Below are 24,810 nucleotides of genomic sequence, written 5' to 3'. Positions count from 1 at the left end.
TTTAAGAAGTATTAAGATGGGAACCGAAAAAGAATGAAAGAGGGAAATAATTTTTCTTAAAGAGAGACAACTATAATAAATGGAACAGGATCAATATGCTCTCTTATTCAAGCATATGGTAGCTGACCGACGGTCACAGATGTACCTAAAGAAACTAAGGATAATTTAGATATGATAAAAAACAAACTAAAAACAAATTGTGAAGAAAAAGTCAGACAGTTTGGAATTTTCCTCTCAAACTACACTGTACACTTTCTAATAAAGAAATCAAAAATGGGATCAATGGTATGAAATTAATGGTAGAATCTGAAGACAGAATACTTAAAAAAAATTAAAGAGGAACTGATTTCACAACTGGCCCAAATAGTTCTTTACTAAAAATATAATTCTACTCCATTTAACTAATAACATCATAAGACTTAAAAATAGCTACAGATTCCTATGGGTTTTAGATATTGTGGTCAGAATCTCAAAGTTTAATTGTACTGGTACATAACTTTATGCATGAAATTAATTTCATTTTCTTAGCATCAATACTCACCTCCACTGAACTCTTTCAAATGAGATGGAGCCCGTGATTCAACAATACCATTTTCCAAGCGACTGGCTTCAAAGCACTGTAAGTGAAAAGCAACAGGATTTACTAAGGTACTTCAAACCAGTTCTTTAACACCTTTTGTGCCCAAATTGGCAATAGCTACCGCTGCAGCAACAACTCCTAGGTTATCTTGGCATATCCGTACAATTTACAGACTCAGGAAGCTGAAGCAGGAAGACCATTGTTGGAGACTGGATAACAAGACCTTGCCTTAAAACACAAGAAACAAACAAACAAAAACCAAGGACTACACTGACTGGGCGGATGCATCCGGAGTTCAAGGTCATACTCAGCTGCATAGGAATCTGAAATCACCCTTCCAACAAGAGAGCCTGTCTCAATTCTGTTTTCATGTAATATACATAGATATATACTTGGATACAAATGAAAAAACAAGTGAGAGATCAATATCCATGTCGTCATTACACAGGGCTCCAGTTCTCCCTGTAGGTTCTAGTTTTACTATATGTACTGTTTAAATAAATACTACACCAAATAGAACTGACGTATTAATCAACAGTGAGCATTGAACAGTAAACAACTCTAAATCACCTAAACACATGACAACTTACACTACAAATCAAAGTTACTATTAAACCCCCAAAATGGAGTTGGGGGCTCTACGTGAAAGGAGAAATCAGGCAGTCAAGGGGGTGAGGGGCACTGAAAGGAAAAGTGGAAGAGGGAAGAAACAACGAGCAATGGAACACAGGTACAAAATATGCCATACTTGTACAAAAATCCATTGCTTTGTACACTGAGCATAAAAAATTTAGAGAAAGGAAGAACAGTATGCATGGCTATAGTCCTCAAACAGATATTCTATTATTGTAAAAATAAACACTCACAAAGGTGCTGCCTTCTGAGCATGGCGTGGCTGTTAGTTTCATCAATTCACAGGGCAGTTGTAGCTGAGTGGCAAGAGAATTTGCCTAGAATGTATGAAGCCCTGGGTGCAAGTTCTCCATCCCCCACATCCCCACACTGAAAACCTCTGAGCATTACAGCACATGCCTAAAACTCCAACAATAAGCAGGTTAGGGCAGAAGGATTGATAGTTTGAGGTTATCTAGGGATATTAGCAAGAACCTGTCCTAAATATTTATTGTTCTTAAAAAAAAGTAAGACATAAGATTGCATTACAGAGAGAAAAATAAGTATATAGACTGCATATAAAGATCATGTCTCAAAATAAAAATAAAAAAGTTTAAATGAAGTATGAAACACAAGTACATTTTTTGACAAGTCAAATCAAATCAGTTATACAGCAACAAGTAGTCTATTAGAACAGTATTATAAGACCTATGTTTAAGCCAGGCATGGTGGCACACGCCTTTAATCCCAGCACTTGGGAGGCCGAGGCAGGAGGATTTCTGAGTTCGCGGCCAGCCTGGTCTACAAAGTGAGTTCCAGGACAGCCAGGGCTATACAGAGAAACCCTGTCTCGAAAAAAAAAAAAAAACCCACTAAACCTATGTTTGTCCTGAGTTCAAATCCCAACAACCACATGATGGCTCACAACCATCTGTACAGCTACAGTATAACTCATATACATAAAATAAATAAATAAATAAATATAAAAAAAAAGAACCTATGCTTGCTCCAGCTAAGCTGGGACAGAAGTCCAAACACTCTGGCTCTTTTAAAATATTCTACAGTTTTCTTCCTTTAGAGATTAAAAAATTTTTTGCATATAATTATTTTGTGTTATTGGGGAGAAATATGTGCATGCAACCCTGGGGGACTAAGGAAGTCAGGATATTTTGGACAAGTTGGTTCTCTCATTCCACCACATTGTTCTGGGAATCAAATCCAGGTCATTGGGCTTAGCACTAAAAGTCTTTTACTCTCTAAGCTATTTCTAACAAGACTTCTAAAGCACCAATAACCAGTCATTTACAATAACAGAATCAATTTTCTACTTCCCCATACCTTTTAAGATACTAGATTTTTTCATTGTTACTGAAAAGCAACTTTGTTACTGCAAAATCATGATTTCAATTTTTTTTTTTTTTTTTTAAAGGCAGGGTTTCTCTGTGTAGCCCTGGCTGTCCTGGAACTCACTCTGTAGACCAGGCTGGCCTCAAACTCAGAAATCCGCCTGCCTCTGCCTCCTGAGTGCTGGGATTAAAGGCGTGTGCCACCACAGCTGGTGATTTCAAATATTTAAACTTAGAGATTATAATACTCTATAAAATCAATTCTGAGGTGTTACACAGAAATGCTATCCAAGTAAACCAGTAGATTCAAAGAAATAACTTAAATTTGATCAGAGGTTTTCAACTCAGGGGAAATTAAAAAAAAGGTACAAACAAGCCGGCCATGTCTATTCATGCCAGTAACGCCAACAGCTCAGAGGCTGAGAAAAGGACCACACACAAATACAAAGCCAGCCTGGCATATATATAATAAGTGCCAGCATAGACCAGGTTAGAGCAAGAATCTGTCTTTAAACAAGTAATTAGCACCAGCTTTATCATAATCATTATTTTTTTTTTACTTGTAAAGAAAGTCTTTTACTCGTGATCCAGGCCTAAAATGAAAGCTACTAGTGAAGCTAAGGTAGGAGGTTCTCATGTCACAGTCTGTCTGTGCACAAGTGTGAAGCCAGCCAAGGCAACTCAGTGATACCCTGCCTATGAAATACAGTTAAGAGGAGGGTAGCTGGTCACAGTGGCACTAATGTTATGGAAACCACCAAACACCTTTTAAGTTGGATCTATGAGGTGCTCCATGAGATGGAGCCCATACCTGACGTTGTTAATAGGGCCAAGAACCTGCGGTTAGACAAGTCATGAAACAGTCTTCTCCGGACACAAGAGGTAGGTGCCACATAAACGCACAGTGTGTAATAGGGTAAACAAACTCAAACCAGGCAAAAATCCCCACACAGGAGAAGTGGGGAATCGTCACTAGCCAAGGAGCTGCTGCATTTGACTGCTAATGGGTAAGGGAAAGTTAGCTTTATCAATTTAGGTATATCAAATACACTCAGGGGTCACCACTATGCCCAGGAGTAATTGGTCAACACAAAAAAATCCAGTGGATTAATTTCTAATACAGCCAAAAGGAAAAAGCAAAACACCCGAAGCCAGCTTACATCAAGGCTATGTATGACAAAACACTTTTCTTTTTTTTTTTTTTAACTTTTTTTTAAACTTTTTTTTTTAAAGATTTATTTATTTATTATTTATTTATTATTATATCTAAGTACACTGTAGCTGTCTTGAGAGGGTATCAGATCTCATTACGGATAGTTGTGAGCCACCATGTGGTTGCTGGGATTTGAACTCAAGACCTTCGGAAGAGCAGTCAGTGCTCTTAACCACTGAGCCATCTCTCCAGCCCCAACACTTTTCAAATATAGGATCTCAGACTAATCAAATATACATACTGACACTAAGTAATTTCTATATATACTAGTCTATACTGCCCCCACCTCCTCCCTATCAAGATATCCACAAGGAAACACTTAAAAACTTCCATTTGAATTCTTAAAAATACAAATATCATACATACTATTTTCTCCTGCATAACATATGATAAGCCTGAATTCTTAATTAGGCACATAACAAAACAACAATATGCTATGATAAATTACGTGAATGTGGTTTCCCACTTTCTCTCTCTCTAAAAATGTCATTTGTGTACTTAAGAGACCACAGTTCATTTCCTCTTTGTATGTCTTATGCATAAGCAAGTTCCTCCTTTGCACATTTATGAATATTTTTTACTGGTATCCTTTTCAACAAATGCTCATTTTTATTACAATAAAGACTTGCTTTACATAGTATATCTCATTAAGCATTTCTCCCAACCTTGCTGGAACTGTGCATTATCAACAGACAATTAATCCTCCTCCAGTAATTTTTAGATATTTCAATCCAAACCTATTTATAAATCTGTGTAACTAAAATTTATTTACAATACATAACTTTGTGTTACTTGAATTTGATGTTTTTATAATAGCTTAATTCTTGGGGCATACCTCTAAGTAGTTGGTGTTTTCTTTTTTCTTGTTTCTTCTTTTACCACAACTACAAACAAACAGCAACCAACCTCCCTGAAAGACCAAAAACCACCCACCCAGCCTCTCAGGGCTTATATATTCTGAAAAGTTCCCAGAATTCCAAACGTCACACAATCACAGAAACTATCTGCAGCTGGCAACAGCATGCCTCTGCTAGAGCATGAGGCAAATCAGAGTCAGCTGCTGGGAAGCAGCCCCACATCCCCACACCTGGGATTCAAACAAAAAACATTCTTATAATACGTCTGTGTTTTTTAAAGAAACCAAAATTGCAGATTTCTCACTACACCTCTAATGCCATCAATCACAACAGACTTTCTGGTTTATGCGTTCCTTCCACAAATGCAATGTCTTTAACATTTTAATTGGGCACTTATTATTTACTACTGGCTGTAACTTCTGTAGTTTGAGGAACACAATCAAAAGGTTCACAAGTTTCTTTCTTTTTATCTTCTTCATAATTTCATGGATGGATGCTTCTTTCTTAATATAGTTCTCAGGAAGCTCAACATACAATCTTCCTTCCTTAGTCACATTTACCTTTCCACTTAAAGAAAGCACTTCCCAGTCTTGTTAGCATATCCAAACTGGCAGCATCACCACACTTGCACTTGGATTACTTGAGAGCAAGCAAGATGAACATGAATTAATTCAGTAACACAGAAGTGACAGAGACTAAAGCCTGGGCAAAGGGCAAATCACATGCAGAGCATAAGCTACCTATTATACCTACTCACAATACACGAATTGTAAATAGAATTGTGCATATCATGACATGCCATTTAATACTTTCAGAGAACAGTTATTAGTGACTTGGGACTGTGGAAAGTGTAACCACAGTTAAAGAAGAATGACTATGCATACCAATGTTAAAAATTCTACTAAAAATGCAATGTTTAAATCATGTATTTTCCCAGGTTTAAGGTTATATAGAATTGACAAAAATAACCTACCTTTCTAGAAAGGCCAAGGTCACCCTTCTTGGGCATAAATCCAGGGTCTAAATCATTAGATTCAAGAAGTTTCTTAGTTGGTTTTCTTTGACGCTTACTTTCATAATTTCCTGAAAAGCAGATAAACTTTCCTTAGATGCTTTAGACATGGAGCACAAGCTAATTTTGAAAAATGAAAATTACAAGTCGCAATCTTGTTTGCAGTTTTTTCATCATGTTATAAAGACACAATGAGAATGTGTTATTCTAAAATACACTAAATATTATTCAATGAAAATATACATTAATGTATGACAACTGAATAAATGTGTAAAATTCGCAAACCACAAAATAAGGGCAAAATCAAAGGGCTGAAGTGCTTTTATAGCAATAAATAGATGCTGAGGATAGAGGAGAGCTAGGTTCTGGGTACAAATGGACCAAGACTATAATATTTATTCTGTCCCTAAAATATATATATAGGAAGAGAAATAATTTAAGTATAAAAACACCTAAAAACCTTAGAAGACTACTCTTAAATTACATAAAACACAATGGAGCATATGAGCATACATGTATTCTCAACACTTGGGAGGGTAAGGAAAGAGTATGACGACCTTCAAGTCCAGAATTATAGAGTTTAAGACCTTAAAACAACAACAACAAAACACCTTGGGTAAGGTAGCGTATTGCCTTTAATTACAGCACTCCAGAGACCAGGACAGATACATCTGAGTGAGTTCAAGACCGGGCTAGTCTACCTAATGAGTTTCAGGAGAGCTAGAGCTAAAGAGACACACCCCTCCCTCTTAAAAACAAACAATCCAAGAATTCTAAAATATATATTCATACACATACACATGCACACATGCACGTATACGTGAGCTCAAACACAGCTTGTCTGTGCTCTGTGTGATAAAATAGGTACTGTTCTTCAAAACATATCTTTTGGTGGACTAGTGAGATGGAACTGTGTATAACATCACTTGGTGCCAAGTCTGACAAGCTAAGGCTGATCCCAGAGCACACATGGTACAAGAAGCTGACTCCCTCAGCACTGTCCTATGAAGTCCACAAATGGGTAGTGATGCTGCTCTTGGCTGTTGTCCCATAAAGGCCATCCATCATTTCCCCGAGAAAGTCTTTCACTGGGGCCAAGGGCTCAGCAATTGAACAAGGTCTCACTCCACAATTATTGTACTGTTATTGTATGCAGCAATAACTTACCAACTGAGCTATTTTCCAAGCCTCAATTAAGGCCAGTTTACACATGACAAAACAAGTTTAGAGATTAAACGAATATAAAGGAACAGATAAACTAGTAGAGCAAGTAGGTGAAAGAAATTTAGGTCACAAGTTCTTATTCTACTAGTGGGTGACACTCCTACCCACTGCTACCTTGCTTGTTGGTTCACACTGCAGCTGACCAATAATCATGAAAGGACAAGAAAAACCATTTCTTCCACAGTGCTCCACATATTCATTTGTGGTCAGAAGCTATATCAAATTAGGCACTATTTTAGGGATTTCCAAAACAGGTAGTTGTATATAGTAAAAGATGTTAGCTTTACAACAAAACATAGTAGGAATTTCAGCTGCTTCCAATTAAATCTGCTTATGCCCTGAAAACCCATCCCCACTTTACCTGGTGTCTTAACAAGCAATTCCTCAGACTCAAGGGCAGGCCGCGGAGAGGCTTCTGGAGCCACAGGAACAGACAAGGTCAGCTGTGGCAACTCAGCATGGGTAACTCCAAGATCTGACTGAGCCAATGGCCCTTCCAAAAATGGAGCCTCTCGTTCAAGAACTGGAGGCTCTTCTTTAGTTGAAATCAAAGAATTCTCATCCACCTGCTTGTTCTGAGCACTAGATTGGCATCGGGCAAGAAGGCTTTCATCTTCACAGCGCGAACTTACCTAAAAACAGTTAAGTTCAAGGAGAATTTAGAAAATAATTAAAAACAACAACAACAACAACTTAAAAGTACAAGAGACGCTGATACTTGCTATGACATGGCCATGAAGCCTGAGGACAGACATGCCAAAGTACTGCCCAGTTCCATAAGTATGAATCATCTACAAGAATCAGGTTTTCAGTGTAGGAAGATGAAGATTCCTAGAGATGAATGATGCCTATGGCTGTATAGCAGCACACATATGCTTAAAGTTGTAGAAGTGCACACTTAAAATACACTTGGTTGTAAGCCTCCATGTGGTTGTTGGGAATTGAACTCAGGACCTATAGAAGAGCAGTCAGTATTAACTGCTGAGCCAACTCTCCAGCCCACTAATAAAATTATTAACAGACAGGTTCTTCAATGCTTTTTTTTAAAACCACAGAGTAATAACATCTGATAGGGTACAGGACATTCCTTTGCTACTAAAGTAATTACACACATACTGCTTATTCACAAAAGTTCAAAATAAAACTAAAGAGAAGATCAATCACCACTATGACAAATTTACTTCACTAAAAAAGTTAGGGTAAAACTTGTAAGCATTTTTTAATTTTATTATCCAAGATTCTTAATATTACAACATAATGATATTCTTAAGTATTTAAATACACTTCGAAAACAGAGGGAAACATAAAGAGAAACATGATTATCTAGATTTATTTATTACTTTCTGAATAACTACTACAGGGCAGGAACTGTGCTAGAAGGAACGAGAAAAGACAAAACAAAAACACCTGAGAAGGCAAAATCCCAGTGACGTCATTGTCTTCTGGAGATATAGTAAATTCTGCAGGGGAAGAATTGAAGGCTCCTACAATGTGGTGACGCACCTTATGCACTTGTTCCTGTACCTTCTTTTGTTTTTTCTTAGGAGCAAATATCTGATCATATTCTTCTGTATATTCCAGAAGCCACTTGCTCGGCTTTCTGAGGCGTTTCTTCTCTGACCGAATAGCTAAAACAGAAATTAATTACAATATTAACTGATGAACTGTCTTAATTAATTTAAGCCACTATTTCATGAAACCACCACTACACCCCTGAAAGTCGATTCCTGCTTACTAAAGAGTCTCAAAAGAATTTCAAAAAATGAAAAAGGATTCTGGCTTAAATAGTAAAAAGCTTGAAATTATTTGCTATGGTTTATCACAAACGAAACTTGAAGAGTTGCTGGGCAGTGGTGGCGCACGCCTATAATCCCAGCATTTGGGACACAGAGGCAGGTGGATTTCTGAGTTCGAGGCCAGCCTGGTCTACAGAGTGAGTTTCAGGACAGCCAGGGCTACACAAAGAAACTCTGTCTCGAAAAAACGAGGGGAAAAAAAAAAAAAGTTGAGTTTATTTCTATACAAACTCCCAGTATAAACAAATCTCCATTCTTAAGGAAAAGATTAAGCTAAAGCCAGCATTCTGTATCCCAGTACAAAGTTAGCATATCTAAAATAGAAATGCAGAGTGCTGGTAAACTGGAGCAAACATCTGATATTCTTCTTGATAAGAAACCCTTTTGGGAGCCGGGTGTGGTAGCGCACAACTTTAATCCCAGCACTTTGGAGGTAGAGGCAGGCGGATTTCTGAGTTCGAGGCCAGCCTGGTCTACAGAGTAAGTTCCAGGACAGCCAGGGCTACACAGAGAAACCCTGTCTCGAAAAAAAAAAAAAAAAAAAAAAAAGACAGAATTTTTCTTACTGTGTTATGTTAGATAATATATACCTATAAATGAACCAAAGTAGAGAAATTGCCCAACCAATGAAGCAAAGTTGCCTCACGTTCCTGCTGCCATGATGATGTTCTGTCTACAATGAAGCATGCATGCTAACCATTGAAGCTGTGTCTTGGTTAAACATGCCTGGGAATAAGTATACACATTCATACTCATGACTTTATGCTCTGAAGCAACTATAATAGATTATAATTTAATAAATTCCCCACTAGACATTCAAGTTTCATAATACTAATAACATTTATTTCTAATGTGAAGGAACATGTTAAGAACATGTTGGGAAACAACATGGATTCACTATTTCCAACTACTTAACACTCAAGGATCTCTAATTCTCAGTTCAACATGCCAAGCAGAAACTGGCATTTCTATTTTATAAATAATGTAACTAAAGCTCAGAAAGGGAAAGTGAGTTTTCAAACTCACTGTTATTAAGTTGGGTGAGCCATGATAAAAATCAGTCTGTCCACTCTACAATCCTTGGGTTCTCTTTACTAAAGAAAGTTCGCTCCTGGCTCAGCACTGGATCCCACTCACCTAGGTCTCAAGCTTTCTTGTTCCCTTTCTTTGTGAGGATGTTGTTCCCATTATACAGTAGATATTTGCTTTTCTCATTAAAAATACTCAGGAAAAGCTTCAGTTCTTTTTTTAAAAAAAGATTTATTTATTCATTATGTATACAGCATTCTCCTACATGTATGCCTGAAGACCAGAAGAGGGCACTATTTTTCATTACAGATGGTTGTGAGCCACCATGTGGTTGTTGGGAATTGAACTCAGGACCTCTGAGTCCTCCACCACAGAAGCTTCAGTTCTTTAGCTAAGTACTTCTTTGAGACAAACCAAGAAGCCTGTAGATGCCGAAGATTGGATATTGGAGTGAAATAAATCCGTATTCAGTATACCTTCAGGTTTCTGCAAATCGTATGCACTACTCCTCATCAAAATCATGTACAACAATACATTAACATTTCTAGGTCTCAGGTTGCCTTGGTAGTACATGCCTTTAGTCACAGTAGAGGCAGGTAGTTTGAGGCAGCCTGGTCTACAAAATGAGTTTCAGCCAAGGCTACATACAGAGAAACCCTTTCTTAAAAAAGAAAACAAACAAAACAAAATTAGGGTCTGAAAAACTATTAATTGACATTCCTTTTTGGTAATTTTTTATAGTCACACTATTCACTTCCTATGGTCTTTGGATTTTTGGTACAAAAAAAGAGGGTATATGGCTCTTAATACCTAAGACATTTACTTTTTAGAAAGAAAAAAACAAAACAAAACAGCATACTGTGTGACAAACTGTAAAGTGAAAATACCTAGTAACAACTGAATGGCTTAAAAGTCAAGACATATTCTCTGTCTTTCTCCGATCTCGCCGACACCCTAACTCTCCACCCACACTTTCCCTAATATAACCTGCCCTGAGATAGATGGTCACAATATTTCAGACAGCTGAAAAGTGGAAAGAGTTTCCCTAATCCCTTCCCTCTTTTATTTTGTTTTGTGTTGTTCTGTTGGTTGGTTTGGGTTTTGTTTTTTCAAGACAGGGTTTGTCTGGGTAGCCCTGGCTGTCCTTGATACAAGTGGGCAACATTAAAACAAAAGGAAATAGTTTAGCAAACTAAGAAAAAGAATAATCAAGAAAAAGAAAATTACAACCTTTTAATTCTGGAGGGCAACAGTAAGAATGAATGACAAGCAAATGAAGAGAGGCATGTAAAAGGAACCTGCTCGACCCTATCCCGTCCCTGTCCTACCACCATAAATCTTGTTTAGTTTTTGTTTTTTGTCAAGCTAGCGCTGAACTTGTGGCACCATCCTCCTCCCTCAGACTCCCTCCCTCCCAAGTGCTGAGCAACTGTGCCAAACTGCTATCATAAACTTGACATACTTCTACAAATTAATAAAAATATACTGTAAATTCCAACAACAAAGGTAAACATTAAGCTAATGAAACAATTTTATTCACATTAAGAGATTTTGTAGGAGCTGGTGAGATGGACTGGAGAGATGGCTCAGAGGTTAAGAGCACTGACTGCTCTTCCAGAGGTCCTGAGTTCAATTCCCAGCAACCACATGGTGGCTCACAACCACCTGTAATGGGATCTGATGCCCTCTTCTGGTGTGTCTGAAGACAGCTACAGTGTACTCATATAAATAATAAACAAATAAAACTTTAAAAAAAAAAGGGGTGGGGGGACTGCTGAGATGGTTCAGTGAATAAGAGCACTGACTGCCCCTTCCAAAGGTCCTGAGTTCAAATCCAAGCAACCACATGGTGGCTCACAACCACCTGTAATGAGATCTGAAGCTCTCTTCTGGCATGTCTAAAGACAGCTACAGTGTACTTAAATGTATAATAATAAAGAAATCTTTGGGCCAGAGCAAGCAGGAACTGAGTAGCTTGAATTCTATATACATATAGCTCGTTTATAAAATTCCAAACATTTTTAACTAGGTTCTAAATGGGGATAGAATTAAAAGTGATGGTTAGAATGAATTTTAGAAAAATACTGATGGGGGCACTGATGGCTCTTCCAGAGGTACTGAGTTCAATTCCCAGCAACCACATGGTGGCTTAGAACCATCTGTAATGGGATCGGATACCCTCTTCTGCTGTGTCTGAAGACAGATACAGTGTACTCATATGCATAAAATAAATAAATCTTTAAAAAAAAAAAAAGAAAGAAAAATACTGATGGAATGCAAGCTTTCCTTTTTCTGTCCTGCTTACAGAAATGCTTAATGTAACGATTATGAAGTACAAGTTAGAGCTGAGATGTATTGTCAAGCAGATACCCAATGATCCAGGAAGGGGCTATGAACAATGTATGTTCCCAATTCTAAAGAGACAAAGAAGTATTTTAAGGTTACTGACCATAGGAGATGCTAAATTTTCAAAAACACTAAACATTTAATAAAGGGAAGATTTAACAAATTACAGCAACCAGTAAGAAAAATAATGTATAATTTAATAGTTATCATTAATATGACAGCAAGAAACCACAGGATATATCTGGAAAACAGACTGAACTGCTGAGGGATCCAAAAACTATTAACTTTTTGTATCTTTTAAATGTTGAATTGTGCCAATATATTACCATATTTCCTCTTCCAAAAAATTGAAGATTGAGAATTTATCTCAATTGACAGTGCTTGCTGAGCACTGATGAAGTCATGGTTCACCATCCAGCACCACATACAATGGTACAGTAGCGATTCCTGTAATTCTGGACTCAGAAAAATTAAGAATTCAAGGTCATTCTTGGCTATAAAAGAGTTTGAGGGCAGTTTCGGCTGCAAGATACTATGTCTCAACAAAAACACTTTAAATTCATTAAAAGGAGTAAAAGCAAAAAATTATATGCAAAAATGAAATATAACACTGAAATACTAATAAATTAGAAACTCTTACAATATACTCATGTTTATTAGTCATTTTAAACAATGAAGAAAAGGATTTTTTTTTCTCCCCCTTTTTAGTTTTTCAAGAAAAACTTTCCCTGTGTAGCCTTGGCTGTCTTGGAACTCCATAAGCCAGGCTGGCCTCAAACTCACGAGATCTGCCTGCCTCTGCCTCCTGAATGCTGCCTGACTAAAAAGACTATTTCTAGTGCCCCTGTGATTTTATTTGCAAACAAGCAATGAAAAAAGGAAAGAACATTAAGGAAAAATTAAGTAGGGTAATATCCACGGGTGGATAGTACAGAAGGCTAAATAACATTATTAGAAGCTTCAAATGAAGGTTTCTAAAGACAAGCCAAAGAAACGTAGGCCATCAAGATGTCCTTGTTTTTGCTTTGTTTCTCTGTAACTCCTCCCACCAACACCTTTTTCTGATGTCCGATATATAAAACAAAGCCAGCAAGCAGCTGCTGTAAAGGCTGGGAAGAACAGCAATGGACTTGATCAAAAACCAGAAATCTACTTAAACTTGCCTTTAAAAAAAAAAAAGTTAAAAGAAAGGGTGTGGGGTGGGGAAATCAGGAATATGCCTCTATTTCCACCACTTGGGAAGGTTCTGAGCTGGAAGCTGACTTGAGCTACATAGCAACACTATTCTACATCTCCTAACCAAGCCTACAAAAACACTGGGAGTACAGCTCAGTAGCAGAATGCAAGCTTTGTCTCAGTCCCAAACAGCACCAAGAAAACAAAGCAAAACAAAACCAGGCCCAATGGCACAGACTTACTCCTAGCTACTCCAGAGACAAAAGATCAAAAGTTCAAGGCCTGCCTTAGTGACTGTACACTGGGCTCAATGTCAACCTAAACAACTTAGTGAGACGCTGTCTCAAAATAAAAAGTAAAAAAAACAAAAACAAAAAACCAAAGAAACAAAGCACAGCTCCAGATATATACAAATAATAAAGAGCTCATCTCGCATACAAGAGGCCCTAAATGTAATGTCCACTGCCACAAAACAAGTCCCCTATGTCAAACTTATTCCATGAGGCTTTTAATATCTTATTAATACTAAAACTAGGCAAAGACTATTACAAAAAGAAAACAAGCCAATGCAATTTATTATATAGATGAAAACATCCACAAGCAAACAAAACCTAGCAGTAATTAAAAAAAAAAAACAAAAAAAAACAAAAAAAACAAAAACACACTGCATACCACAGCCAAGTGATACCCAAAGACCACACAGTAAATTTAATACATATTGATAGATACAGGAGGGAGGAAAAGAGGCAAACAAGTTCAAAATTATAGCTGATGAATTAACTAAATTCAATATTATGGTTAATCTCAACCGTTAATTTGACTAGATTAAAAGTACCTTGGAGATTATTAGGTAAGCAGAGCTGGCTTTATCTGTGTGTATATGTCTGAGTGTGTGAGGGTGGGGGGTGGGGGTGGGAGGGCAAGTGGTTCAGAGAGGAATAACTAAAGGAAAAAGGAGACCAGCCCTGCATATAGATGGCATGACCTAACAGGCTGGGGACTCAGAGGGGGGATAAAAGGAGGAGGAGAAAGTCAGCTAAGACATGGCTCTCTATTTCCTGTTTCTATGATCTGAGAGGTTGTGCTCTGTAACCACAAGAGCTGTCTTCACCATAACAGCCTGAAAACTCTGAAATCCTAAGTCAAAACAATGAGAAATTTACTAACACACAGGAATAAAAGGGAAGTTCCTCAACATCAAATATCACTCACTAGAACTGGTAGTGATCAAATGGAAACTGCTAGATGGTTTTCTAAGACTGGGAACAATGCCTAGAACATCTGATGCTCTTTAGCTGTGCAAAAACTAAACTGTAACCTTTAACTGTAACCTCTGCTGTGCAACATCACTAGAGAGTCTAGCAAAAATAATGAGGCAAGGAGTGAAGTAAATAAACTGTAGAGAAGGATGAAGTAAAACTCCCTGCTCAGATTCCACGCACACAGAAAATCATTTTGGGCTGCTGAACAAGCTGAGCAAGCTTTAACAGCAATGACAGGCTATGAAGTTGGCTGAGCAGCTGAGTAAGGGTTCAAAGTCTTGAGGCAGACTCCCAGCACTAACATCTGTAACTCTAGCTGCAGAAGATCCCATGCCTTTAATCCAGCCTCCGCAGGCACAGTATACAGTGCAAAGACACATGTACCTGCTTAAGCCTAATGACCTGAATTAAACTCGGGAGCCCACAGAGTAGAAGAAAGGGACATATTTTCCTATGACTTCTACACATGTACATGCACACAAACATATATATATATATATATATAGGCCAATAAAATAAATATTAAAAGTTGGGGATACATTTAGCAAAAGTATAATAATACTTAAAAAAAAAAAACTTTTAAAAGATTTATTTATTTTATGTATGTACTATACTGTCACTGTCTTCAGACACACCAGAAGAGGGCATTGGATCCCATTTCAGATGGTTGTGAGCCACCATGTGGTTGCTGGGAACTGAACTCAGGACCTCTGGAAAAGCAGTCAGTGCTCTTAACCGCTGAGCCATCTCTCCAGCCCAAGTGTAAGAGTTTAAACTGAAAATCACAAAACAAGATTAAACAAACATAAATACAACTTATCTAAGTCATGGCATGTGGATGCTGAACTAGCCTACAGTCTGGGGACACTAAAGAAATTAACAAATTTAAATTAATATGAAATACAGAAGACAAAGTCAAAATCATCTTGGAAAAGTACAAACTTTAAACATTCACACTCTCTAATTTTAAAGATAAAGCTATTATATAAATACTGCAGATGAGACTATGCAGGGGCCTAGCAAACACAGGAGTGGATGCTCACAGTCAGCTATTGGATGTATCACAGGGCTCCCAATGGAGAAGCTAGAGAAAGTACCCAAGGAGCTAAAGGGATCCGCAACCCTATAGTTGGAACAACATTATGAACTAACCAGTACCCCGGAGCTCTTGTCTCTAGCTGCATATGTATCGAAAGATGGCCTAGTCGGCCATCACTGGAAAGAGAGGCCCATTGGACTTGCAAACTTTATATGCCCCAATACAGGGGAATGCCAGGGCCAAAAGAATGGGAATGGGTGGGTAGGGAAGTGGGGGGCGCTATGGGGGACTTTTGGGATAGCATTGGAAATGTAATTGAGGAAAATATGTAATAAAAAATATTAAAAATAATAAATAAATAAATAAATAAATACTGCAGAAACACTGTTAAAGAACTGTGCACTATCTATCAAGAGCGCCTCCTTCAGAGATGAGTATTTGAAGTGGAAAGCTGGGTAGACAGGAACGTACAGAACTGCTTCAATCAGACTGCCCCTTCTCTTGGCTCCAAGGTGACCAAAAAAAGAAGAAACAATGGTCGTGCCAAAAAGGGCCGCGGCCACATGCAGCCAATTCGCTGCATGAACTGTGCCCGGTGCATGCCCAAGGATAAGGCCATTAAGAAGTTTGTCATTTGGAACACTGTAGAAGCCACTGCTGTCAGGGACATATCTGAAGCAAGTGTCTTCGATGCCTATGGGCTTCCCAAGCCCTACGTCAAGCTGCATTACTGCGTGAGCTGTGCCATCCATAGCAAGGTCGCCATGAAGCCCGAAGTGCGGGACACCCCTACCACGATTCAGACCTGCTGGCACTGCACCGCTTCCTCCACCAAAGCCCATGTAAAGAGGTGGTTTTGTAAGGGCAGAAGGAAAACTACCCTGGAAAAATAAAATGGAAGTTGTACTTTAAAAAAAAAAAAAAAAACAGGCGCCCCTTTCTGTAACCAGGACAAGAACACTAGGTGCTGAAGAGACTGTTGAGGCAGTGAAGCATCTGCTGCTAAAGCATGGAGATCAGAGGTCAGAGTCCCAGTTAGGTAAAGAGCCATGACTAGCAGTACATGCCTGTAATCCTAGCACCTGAAGGCAGAGGAAGAAATAACTTCTGAGGCCTGTTGGTCAGCTCCAAGTTCACTGAGACATCTTATCGCAAACACTACAGTGAGGTACACCTGAAGAAGGGCCTGCTGTCCGCTCTCACGTATTTGCTGTTAGGTTGTTTTCAGCATGTGTCAACAAGCCCACGGAATAAAAAAGAATATTTCTTTTTTAAAGTAAACAAGGTCACTCTATAGCTCTGGCTTCAAACACTCAGCCATCATCCTAACTTCCCTTTGTAAGTACTGGAATATGTAAGTGTGAACCATCACACACTTCTAGTAATAATCTTTTTCAATACTGAAACTCAGTCAATGTATACCAACATGCAAAGGAATGAAGTTGAGTAGCCTAAACTCATACCAGTACTCTTAAAAAGTGGAATAAAGGCTCTAGAAAAAAAATGCAGGAGTAAATAAATCTTCATAACAAAAGATTATACAATGTCTTCAAAATATAACACAAATGCACAAAGACTTTATCAAAATTTAAATATTTTTGCACTTTAAAAGGTTATGATCGGGCTGGAGAGATGACTCAGCAGTTAAGAGCACTGACTGCTCTTCCAGAGGTCCTGAGTTCAAATCCCAGCAAGCACATGGCAGCTCACAACCATGTGTAATGGGATCTTATGCCCTCTTCTGGTGTGTCTGAAGACAGCTACAGTGTACATACATAAAATAAAAATAAATACTTGTATTACATCTACTAATCCCTGGAATGAAGGATGCTTAGGATTTAAAGACAAAGAGCTCAATAACCGGGAAAGGCTCAAGAGAGCTTAGCATGCAATAGGCCCTTGCTTTATCCACAGAACCAAAAAAGAAAACATAAACAATAATATAATCAAAAACTAGACAGATGTTTTCCAATGAAAGTATATAAATAGTTATCTGGGTCCATGAAAAGACACCCAGACTGCTATTCAGAGAAATGACTATAATCCCCAGCCCTTGGGAAGTTCAGACAGTAACACCACACAAATTTAGGTTCCATATATGAGTTCCATATATAGTTCCAGGCCAACCTGACTAGAACATCTGACCCTGTATCAAAAACAAGCCAGGCATGCTGACTAACACCTATAATCTTAGCACTGTGTCTAAAACAGGTGAAGACCAGCTTACTCTAGAAGCAGTGAGCCCCAGGCCATGCTGGACTACAGATTGAGAACACGTCTTGAAAAGGGGGTGGGGAAAGCCAGAGAGACAGCTCAGTGGGTAATAAAGGCACTTGCCACCAAACCGACATGATAGAGGGCAACAATCAACTCACAAACAGTCCTTAGATTTCCACATGTGTGCTGGGGCTGACACACACAAATAAACTGCAAAAAAATAGGGCAACCACCCAAAAAGCACAAGATGCTAACTAGACTTGAACACTGCAGGTTACTAGACATAACACACACTCAATTCCACTAAACAGCAGAATATGCAGTCTTCCCAAGTATACAGAGAATAGCCTCCAAAATATATCATGCTCACACAATGTCATAAGAAATTTATGAAGACTAAAAACACTATTGTTACTAGCTACTATGGGAAGAAAGCAGAAATCCTTGATAGTACAAAACAAGAAAGATTTATATGTGTATGGTAATAAAAACTAAATTCTGGAAAACCATTAGGTCAAAAAAAATTACTAAGAGAAATTAAAAATATGTTGAGGCAAATAAGAATCAATAGACTATTGGGCAGTGGTGGCGCATGCCTTTAATTCCAGCACTCGGGAGGCAGAGGCAGGCGGATTTCTGAGTTCAAGGCCAGCCTAGTCTACAAAGTGAGTTCCAGGACAGCCAGGGCTACACAGAGAAACCCTGTCTCAAAAAAAAAAAAAAAAAAAATCAATAGACTGAAGTTTACAATATTCAGCAAAAGTAGCACTAAAAAGGGTATTTATATTAGTAACAACCTATGATTTTTGTTTGTTTCAAAGCCAGACTCTGGAGATGAGAGAGATAGCTCAGCAGGTAACAGACATTCAGTACATTTGTGTGTGTGTGTGTGTGTGTGTGTGTGTGTGTGTGTGTATTACAGAGTTTTGGTATTTTGAATTTTAAAAGGGGAGGGTCAAGTTTAGTGACTTATATACATCTTCAATAATTCCAGTGCTCAGAAAGTAAGAGGCAGGAAGGAATATCTATCTACAGGTAGAAAGCCAACACAGCAAGTTCCAAGCCTAAGATATGAAAACTATATTTAATCCAAAGTTAGCAGAAGGAAAGAAGTACAGCAGAAATAAATAAAACAAGATAGAAAATAGAAAAACAACAGCAAAAATCAGAATCTAGGAATGCATGCCAGCTAATGACTTGCCAGTAAGTAACAAGACCTTAGGTTAGATCCCTAATATCAAAAAGGAAAAATACTTTTAAGTGCCAAGTAAAATTTTTTTGAAAAATGTATTCAACTTTTAAAAATTATTTATTTTTGGAGAGTATAAAATAATTGCATCATGTTCCCCACCCCAAACCCTCCTACATACCCCTCCTTGTTCTCTTTTAAATTCATGGCTTCTTTTTTCATTAACTGTTGTTTTGCTATATATATTCAATTTTTTTAATTGAATTACAGGTGTGGGGAGGGAGGACACATGACAACACACACACACACACACACACACACGAGTGCAAGTGTCTGCAGAAGCTAGAAGAGAGCTTTATATCCCTGGAACTGAAGTTCCAGACAGTTATATTCCACTCCACATATGTGTGCTAGGATCCTAACTCTGGTACTCTGCAAAAACAGTGTGCACTCTTACTGCTGAGCCATCCCAAGGCCGTATAGAACAAACTCTTAGCAACATTTAAAAAAAAAAAAAAAAAAAAGGAGGCTGGGCATGGTGGTGCACGCCTCTAATCCCAGCATTTAGGAGACAGAGGCAGTGGATTTCTGAGTTTGAGGCCAGCCTGGTCTACAAAGTGAGTTCCAGGACAGCCAGGGCTATACAGGGAAACCCTGTCTCAAAAAACAAAAAAAGAAAAAAGGGGCGTAAATCATAAAGAGACACTACAACTGATATCACCAAAACTGATATTATACATAACTGGACAATCCAGAAGAACTGAATAAATTCCTTGCAATAGTCAATCCAAGACTGAATGAATGATATGAATCATTTTTTTAAAAAATCCAAACAAAGTTGAGCTTGTGCCAGTACTTAGAGGCTGAGACAGCCAGGTCTGCAGAGCTAGTTCTCCTCCAACAGTCAAGGCTACAGAGAAACCAAAAAACAAAGGGAAGATGACTCAGCAGTTAAGAAAGCTCTTCCAGAGGACCCAAGTTTGACTCCCAGCATCCACATCAGGTGGCTCACACTGACCTCTAACTCTAGTTCATGCATACTCTGAAACACACGTAACTGAAAACACTAAAGATCAAATGGGAAAGCACAAGCCCATTAAGCCTACAGTTTGCTGATGCACTGACCACGCTGCTCAACTTTCTCAGACTTCGGAAGCTGGGTTATGTTACATCTTGCATCTAGAATCCCAGCACTCAGGAAGCTGAAGCAGGATGATAGCAATGGAAAAAGTATAGTTTCTTCAACAAACTATTTTGGGAGAGCTGTATATCCACATCAAAAGAATTCAGGGCCTTTGCCTTTCACCATACAAAAAAATTAACAACAAAACAAGCAGAGACCTGAAACAGTTAAGCACATTGGGGTGGACAGCAGCTTCTTAGCTGTAACCCCTAACAAAAAAGGATCAAGAGCAAAGACAGTAAAACAGCATCACAAGAGACTCTGACCTTCTCCCCATCAAAAAAAAAAAAAAAAAAATCCAAGACAGCTAAGCCAAGACAACAGAGACACACTCTCAAAGCACAGTGAGAAGGTAACCGTGGCATAGCATTACTTAGCACATCTCTCTTACCTATATAAAAATGTGCATCCTTTTAAGTTGTGGTCAGAGGAAACCTAGTTTCCAGTCTTTTTACTACCAGTACACTAATGACTATACTTAAGTTTTTAGGCCTACAACCTCCTCAATCCCAAAATGTCAGTTAACTTTATAAGATAAGAAACTGGAAAGGAGAAAAAATTATCGGGATTTACAAAAAGAAAAAAAAAAAAGCTAATAAGAAAGTAACAGGTAACTCAGTAGCAGTGTGCTGCCAGACATCCACTGAGGTCTTAAATTCAACCCCAAATAGCTAAAATAAAACTATAAAGTTTTAAAATACAGATATCCCACATTTAAATATTAGTCTTTTTAGTCAAGTGTTAACTCTGACTCCAAGTTTGTAGCACATATTCCATTACAACAAACAGACCAGGGTCTTCAAATGAGCAACTTTGTCAGAAAAGAAAACATTAACAAATTCTCTTTACTTTTTACCCGACAGAGTTCTCACCTGGCTCAGGGAGCTTGGTCTGCGGCATCAAACTGGGAATTCCTGTCTCCTTTTCTACATCACCCATGCCAACACTGGACTTCTCACAAACATTCAGCCGAGGCCCAACCGATTCAGAGTGGCTGCCATGATTGGGATCTGCTGCTGAGTCCTCAAGTTTACTTGTAGGAGGAGCTCTTTGTTCTAAGTAATCGTCCCGGGCCTTCTGCACAGCGTCAGCAGGAAGTGAGACTCCAAAAGCACCTGCAGAGTTTTCTTTCTCCCGAAATCTGTTAGCACGCTTGCCGGGCTTAGGGCGCCTTTGGTTTAATCGCTGCCACCGCTTTTTAGGCACCACCTGATTAACATCATGGAGTTCATCATTCTCAGTGTTCATTTCAGAGCCCAACTCTGGGCCTTTTCTGTTCTCAAAAGATGGTTCTTTTTCAAGAATTTTATCAGGGTCAGATTGTTTAGCCTTGCTATCAAAATGTACATCTGAAAAATGTGTGTCTTCATTTCTTAAAAGGTCCATTTGTTGCAGAGGCTCTTCTTTACCAGGATCTTCAGCCCCACCCCTGGATGGGCCATTCACTGATCCTCCACTTTCTTTGTTTCCCAGTCTGTTAGCAGCAAGTGTCACAGCTGGAAGTCGGCTCAACTTTCTCTTCCGCTCAGTCTTTAAGGCTTTTGGGTTTACTGAAGGTTTTACCATCTGGGCTGAAATGGTTTCTCTCAATTTGGATGATGGCTTTGCTCGGCCACAGTTGCGCCTTGGGATACAGTTAGAGCGAATTTTACCACAAGCAGGGAGCTCTCTTTTGTCAGAAGCTAAGCTTGATAGGGAAGAAGACAATTCTCCAGACAAGGCAGAGTCACCCCCACCAGGACTCTGGTGAACCGAGTCCTGAGTGCTATCTCCAGGCTTTTCAGAATTGTGTGTGGAGTTTCCTAACACCAAAACTTTTGATGTCCCTACAGGGCTACCAGAAGAACAGTCCCCACGATCTGGAGTCCGGTAGGAAGCCAGATTTTGAGCAGTCATTAACCGTTGCTCCTTTGTCTTACTGTCATGCATATCCTTCAGCATCATTAGCAATGTGCTAAACTTGTAATCTGGTTCAATTGGTATATGATTCTGACTAGAAGCAGAAGAAAACAGTAATGGCTTTGATGCCTTTGACGTTCCAGAATCACTGACATCTTCACTTAATGATCTGTACGAGAGCTCCTTCAGTTCCGACAGAACGTGCTTCACCACTGCTGTTTCTATGTCACTTGAATCTCTGGTTTTCTCATGCATATTGTTCAGTAGTTTTAGCCCCTCTCCTTTCCCACTTTTGGATATGCTGGCCAAAGGAGAGCCATTGGTATCAGAAGAACAACATTTCAAACTGAGGTCCTCACTTGTAGCTGAGGTTTCTGCAACAGCTGGGCTTTCTTTATGCTTGCATTTTATACTACGAAACTTGGGTTGTCTGCATTTCAGAGGTAACAGAGTCTGATTTGCAAGCCCACCCTTTGTCAGTGAATTTTCATCACGAATGCCTGGTGGTGCACTGAATTTTGTAGTGAGACCATCAGTCCTACATTCTGGTTGGGGTTTGGGAATAGGACTACTGATTTTACGATCAGAAAGATTGACCTGAGACAACTCAGCAGTTTCAGGCTCCATTGTCTTGGTAGAACCCATTAAATGGTCTGTATGTGAATTAGTAACGAGGGATTTCTGTTTCTCTTTTATCCTGTTTGTGACAGGATATCTAGAATACTGTGTTTCATTTTTGTGCACCGATAAAGCATTCTCTGTTTTATCAAAAGTATCTGTAATTTCAAGGACACTGTTCTGGAATCCTGAGTCGTGTTCTACAGGATCCAGGTCACTGCAGCCATCATCAGAAGTGGTAGTCACACTGACAGAATTGCTTCGCTTTTCCTCATCACCAGCTCCAACATAGCAGAGCTGTACTTTTGAGCTGCAGACCTGGCCTGGTTGGAGTTTCTTTTTCTCTCCAGAATGTTTAGAGATTAAAGCACTCTCAGACAAACCTGATAAAGAATCACAATCTGGAGTCTCAAAGTCTGTCTTAGCCGTGTTCTGTCCACTGGAAGAAAAGAGGAAACTTCCTGGTGCAGTGCTAGACCCTGTGAGGCTGTTTGCTATCCTGGAAAGTTCATTAGAAGCCTGTTTATCAGATACACCCCCAGAGATAAAGTCTAGGCCAAGGTTCTCTGGAATTTTGCCCCTCCATTCTTCTTTATGTGATTCAAATGGCACGAGACCCTTTTTCACACTAGTCCTTTTTATATTATCAGAGCTTTTTCTAACTCGAGACTTGGCACAGGGCTTTTCCTTTTCATCTGCAGAATGCTCAGAATCAAAAGCCAGAGACTTCAAGCAGCCATTAAGCAACAGGTGTTCTGAATCAGGGTCGGTTGTACAGTCCTCAAATGGCATATCTTCCTCACTGTCCAACTTGACTGAGCTAGTGACACACTTTTGGTTCTTAGAGCCTTTGGGAACGTCATATTGCTCGGCAAGACCAACGCTGGCTTCCCATTTACTCAAAATCTTCTGAGGAACCTTAAATTAAAAGGAAAATAAGAATACCATTTATTAGGGAAAAAAAAAAAGAAAAGCAGGGAGATTAAAAAGAAAACATCTCAAATCAGAATCTACCTAAAATCTTATTGTTCTGTTTTGCTTTTGTTTTTCAAGACAGGGTCTCACTATGTACAGCTCACTGTCCTGGAACTCATTATGTAGGTAGACCAAATTGGCCTCACATTCACAAAAACCCACCTGCATCTGCCTCCTCCCACATACTGGGATGTCCACTACTACTCCTTGAAAACCTTGCTATTCTCATTCAAAGTCCCCTTTCTGAAGCCAGGCTATTTCTGTTGTTGAATTGCAGTTATATATATATATATATATATATATACACACATACATACACTACCGTGCCTAGTTCTTCAATGACTTTCTATGAAACTGCCCAATATTAGCATCTGAGTTTATCACAACTTGCCCACCAAGGATTCCACATATTTCTGTTACCCACAGAACTAACATGCTGGATGTGGTGCTGCACACCACTACCCCTAGCACTTGAGAGGCAGAGGGAGGTGGATCCTTGAGTCTGGGGCAAATCTGGTCTACAGTTCTAGAACAGCCAGGGTAACACAGAGAAACCCTGTCTTGGAAAACCAAAAATAAACAAATTTTCCCAATTAGTAAGCAAGGCTGGGAAGGGTCATTGTGGGTGGTGTCATCCCTGGGCTGGTAGTCCTGGGTTCTATAAGAAAGCAAGCTGAGCAAGCCAGGGGAAGCAAGCCAGTAAGGAGCACCTCTCCGTGGCCTCTGCATCAGTTCTAGCCTCCAGAATCTTGCCCTATTTGAAGTTCCTGACTTCCTTCAATGATGAACAGTGTTGGGGAACTGTAATCAGAATAATCCCTTTCCTCCCCAGCTTGCTTTTTGGTCATGATATTTTGTCACAGCAACAAAAAAAGTAGGTACCACTGAGACAAGTGGGTACCAGCTTAGTGGGGTATTGTTTTTAACAGATCTGACTGAATTCTGGGAGGGTTGTAGAAAGAACTTGGAACTTTTGGGCTAGAAAAGCCACGGAGTATTAAGAGCTGAGTGGGATGTCCCGTAGTACCTTGGGAGATAAGAATGTTGAGAGCAGTACAGAAGATGGAAGGCCTGGCTTGTGAAGCTTCAGACAAATTTAAATACTGTCAGGGCTGTCTACGATTTAAAATTAAATCTGTCACTCTGGTCAGCTGGGGCTGCAGAGCCAGCCACGATTAACACGACACCAGCACTACTGAAGAGAAACTTTGATGTACTGGGACAACTGATGCTGGTT

General features: G+C 39.0%; 1 protein-coding gene and 1 pseudogene across 8 annotated transcripts in view; one reads left to right on the top strand and one right to left on the bottom strand.

Moving 5' to 3' along the window:
* Nsd1 (nuclear receptor binding SET domain protein 1) overlaps nucleotides 1–24,810 on the bottom strand; it is a 106,833-nt gene that overhangs the window by 50,019 nt on the left and 32,004 nt on the right. For all 8 annotated transcript variants that reach the window (XM_029468505.1, XM_021180996.2, XM_029468506.1 and 5 more), the window contains 5 exons: nucleotides 20,954–23,516; nucleotides 8,348–8,472; nucleotides 7,206–7,476; nucleotides 5,582–5,691; nucleotides 542–617 (listed from right to left, as the gene is read on the bottom strand). In XM_029468505.1, the coding sequence (XP_029324365.1) occupies nucleotides 542–617; nucleotides 5,582–5,691; nucleotides 7,206–7,476; nucleotides 8,348–8,472; nucleotides 20,954–23,516 (3,145 nt within the window). The remainder of the gene's footprint in view (nucleotides 1–541; nucleotides 618–5,581; nucleotides 5,692–7,205; nucleotides 7,477–8,347; nucleotides 8,473–20,953; nucleotides 23,517–24,810) is intronic.
* LOC110308415 lies at nucleotides 11,769–16,338 on the top strand (annotated as a pseudogene).

Source organism: Mus caroli, chromosome 13 (assembly GCF_900094665.2).
Source record: "Mus caroli chromosome 13, CAROLI_EIJ_v1.1, whole genome shotgun sequence".
NCBI lineage: Eukaryota > Metazoa > Chordata > Mammalia > Rodentia > Muridae > Mus > Mus caroli.
This window is presented reverse-complemented; position numbering and strand designations above follow the sequence as displayed.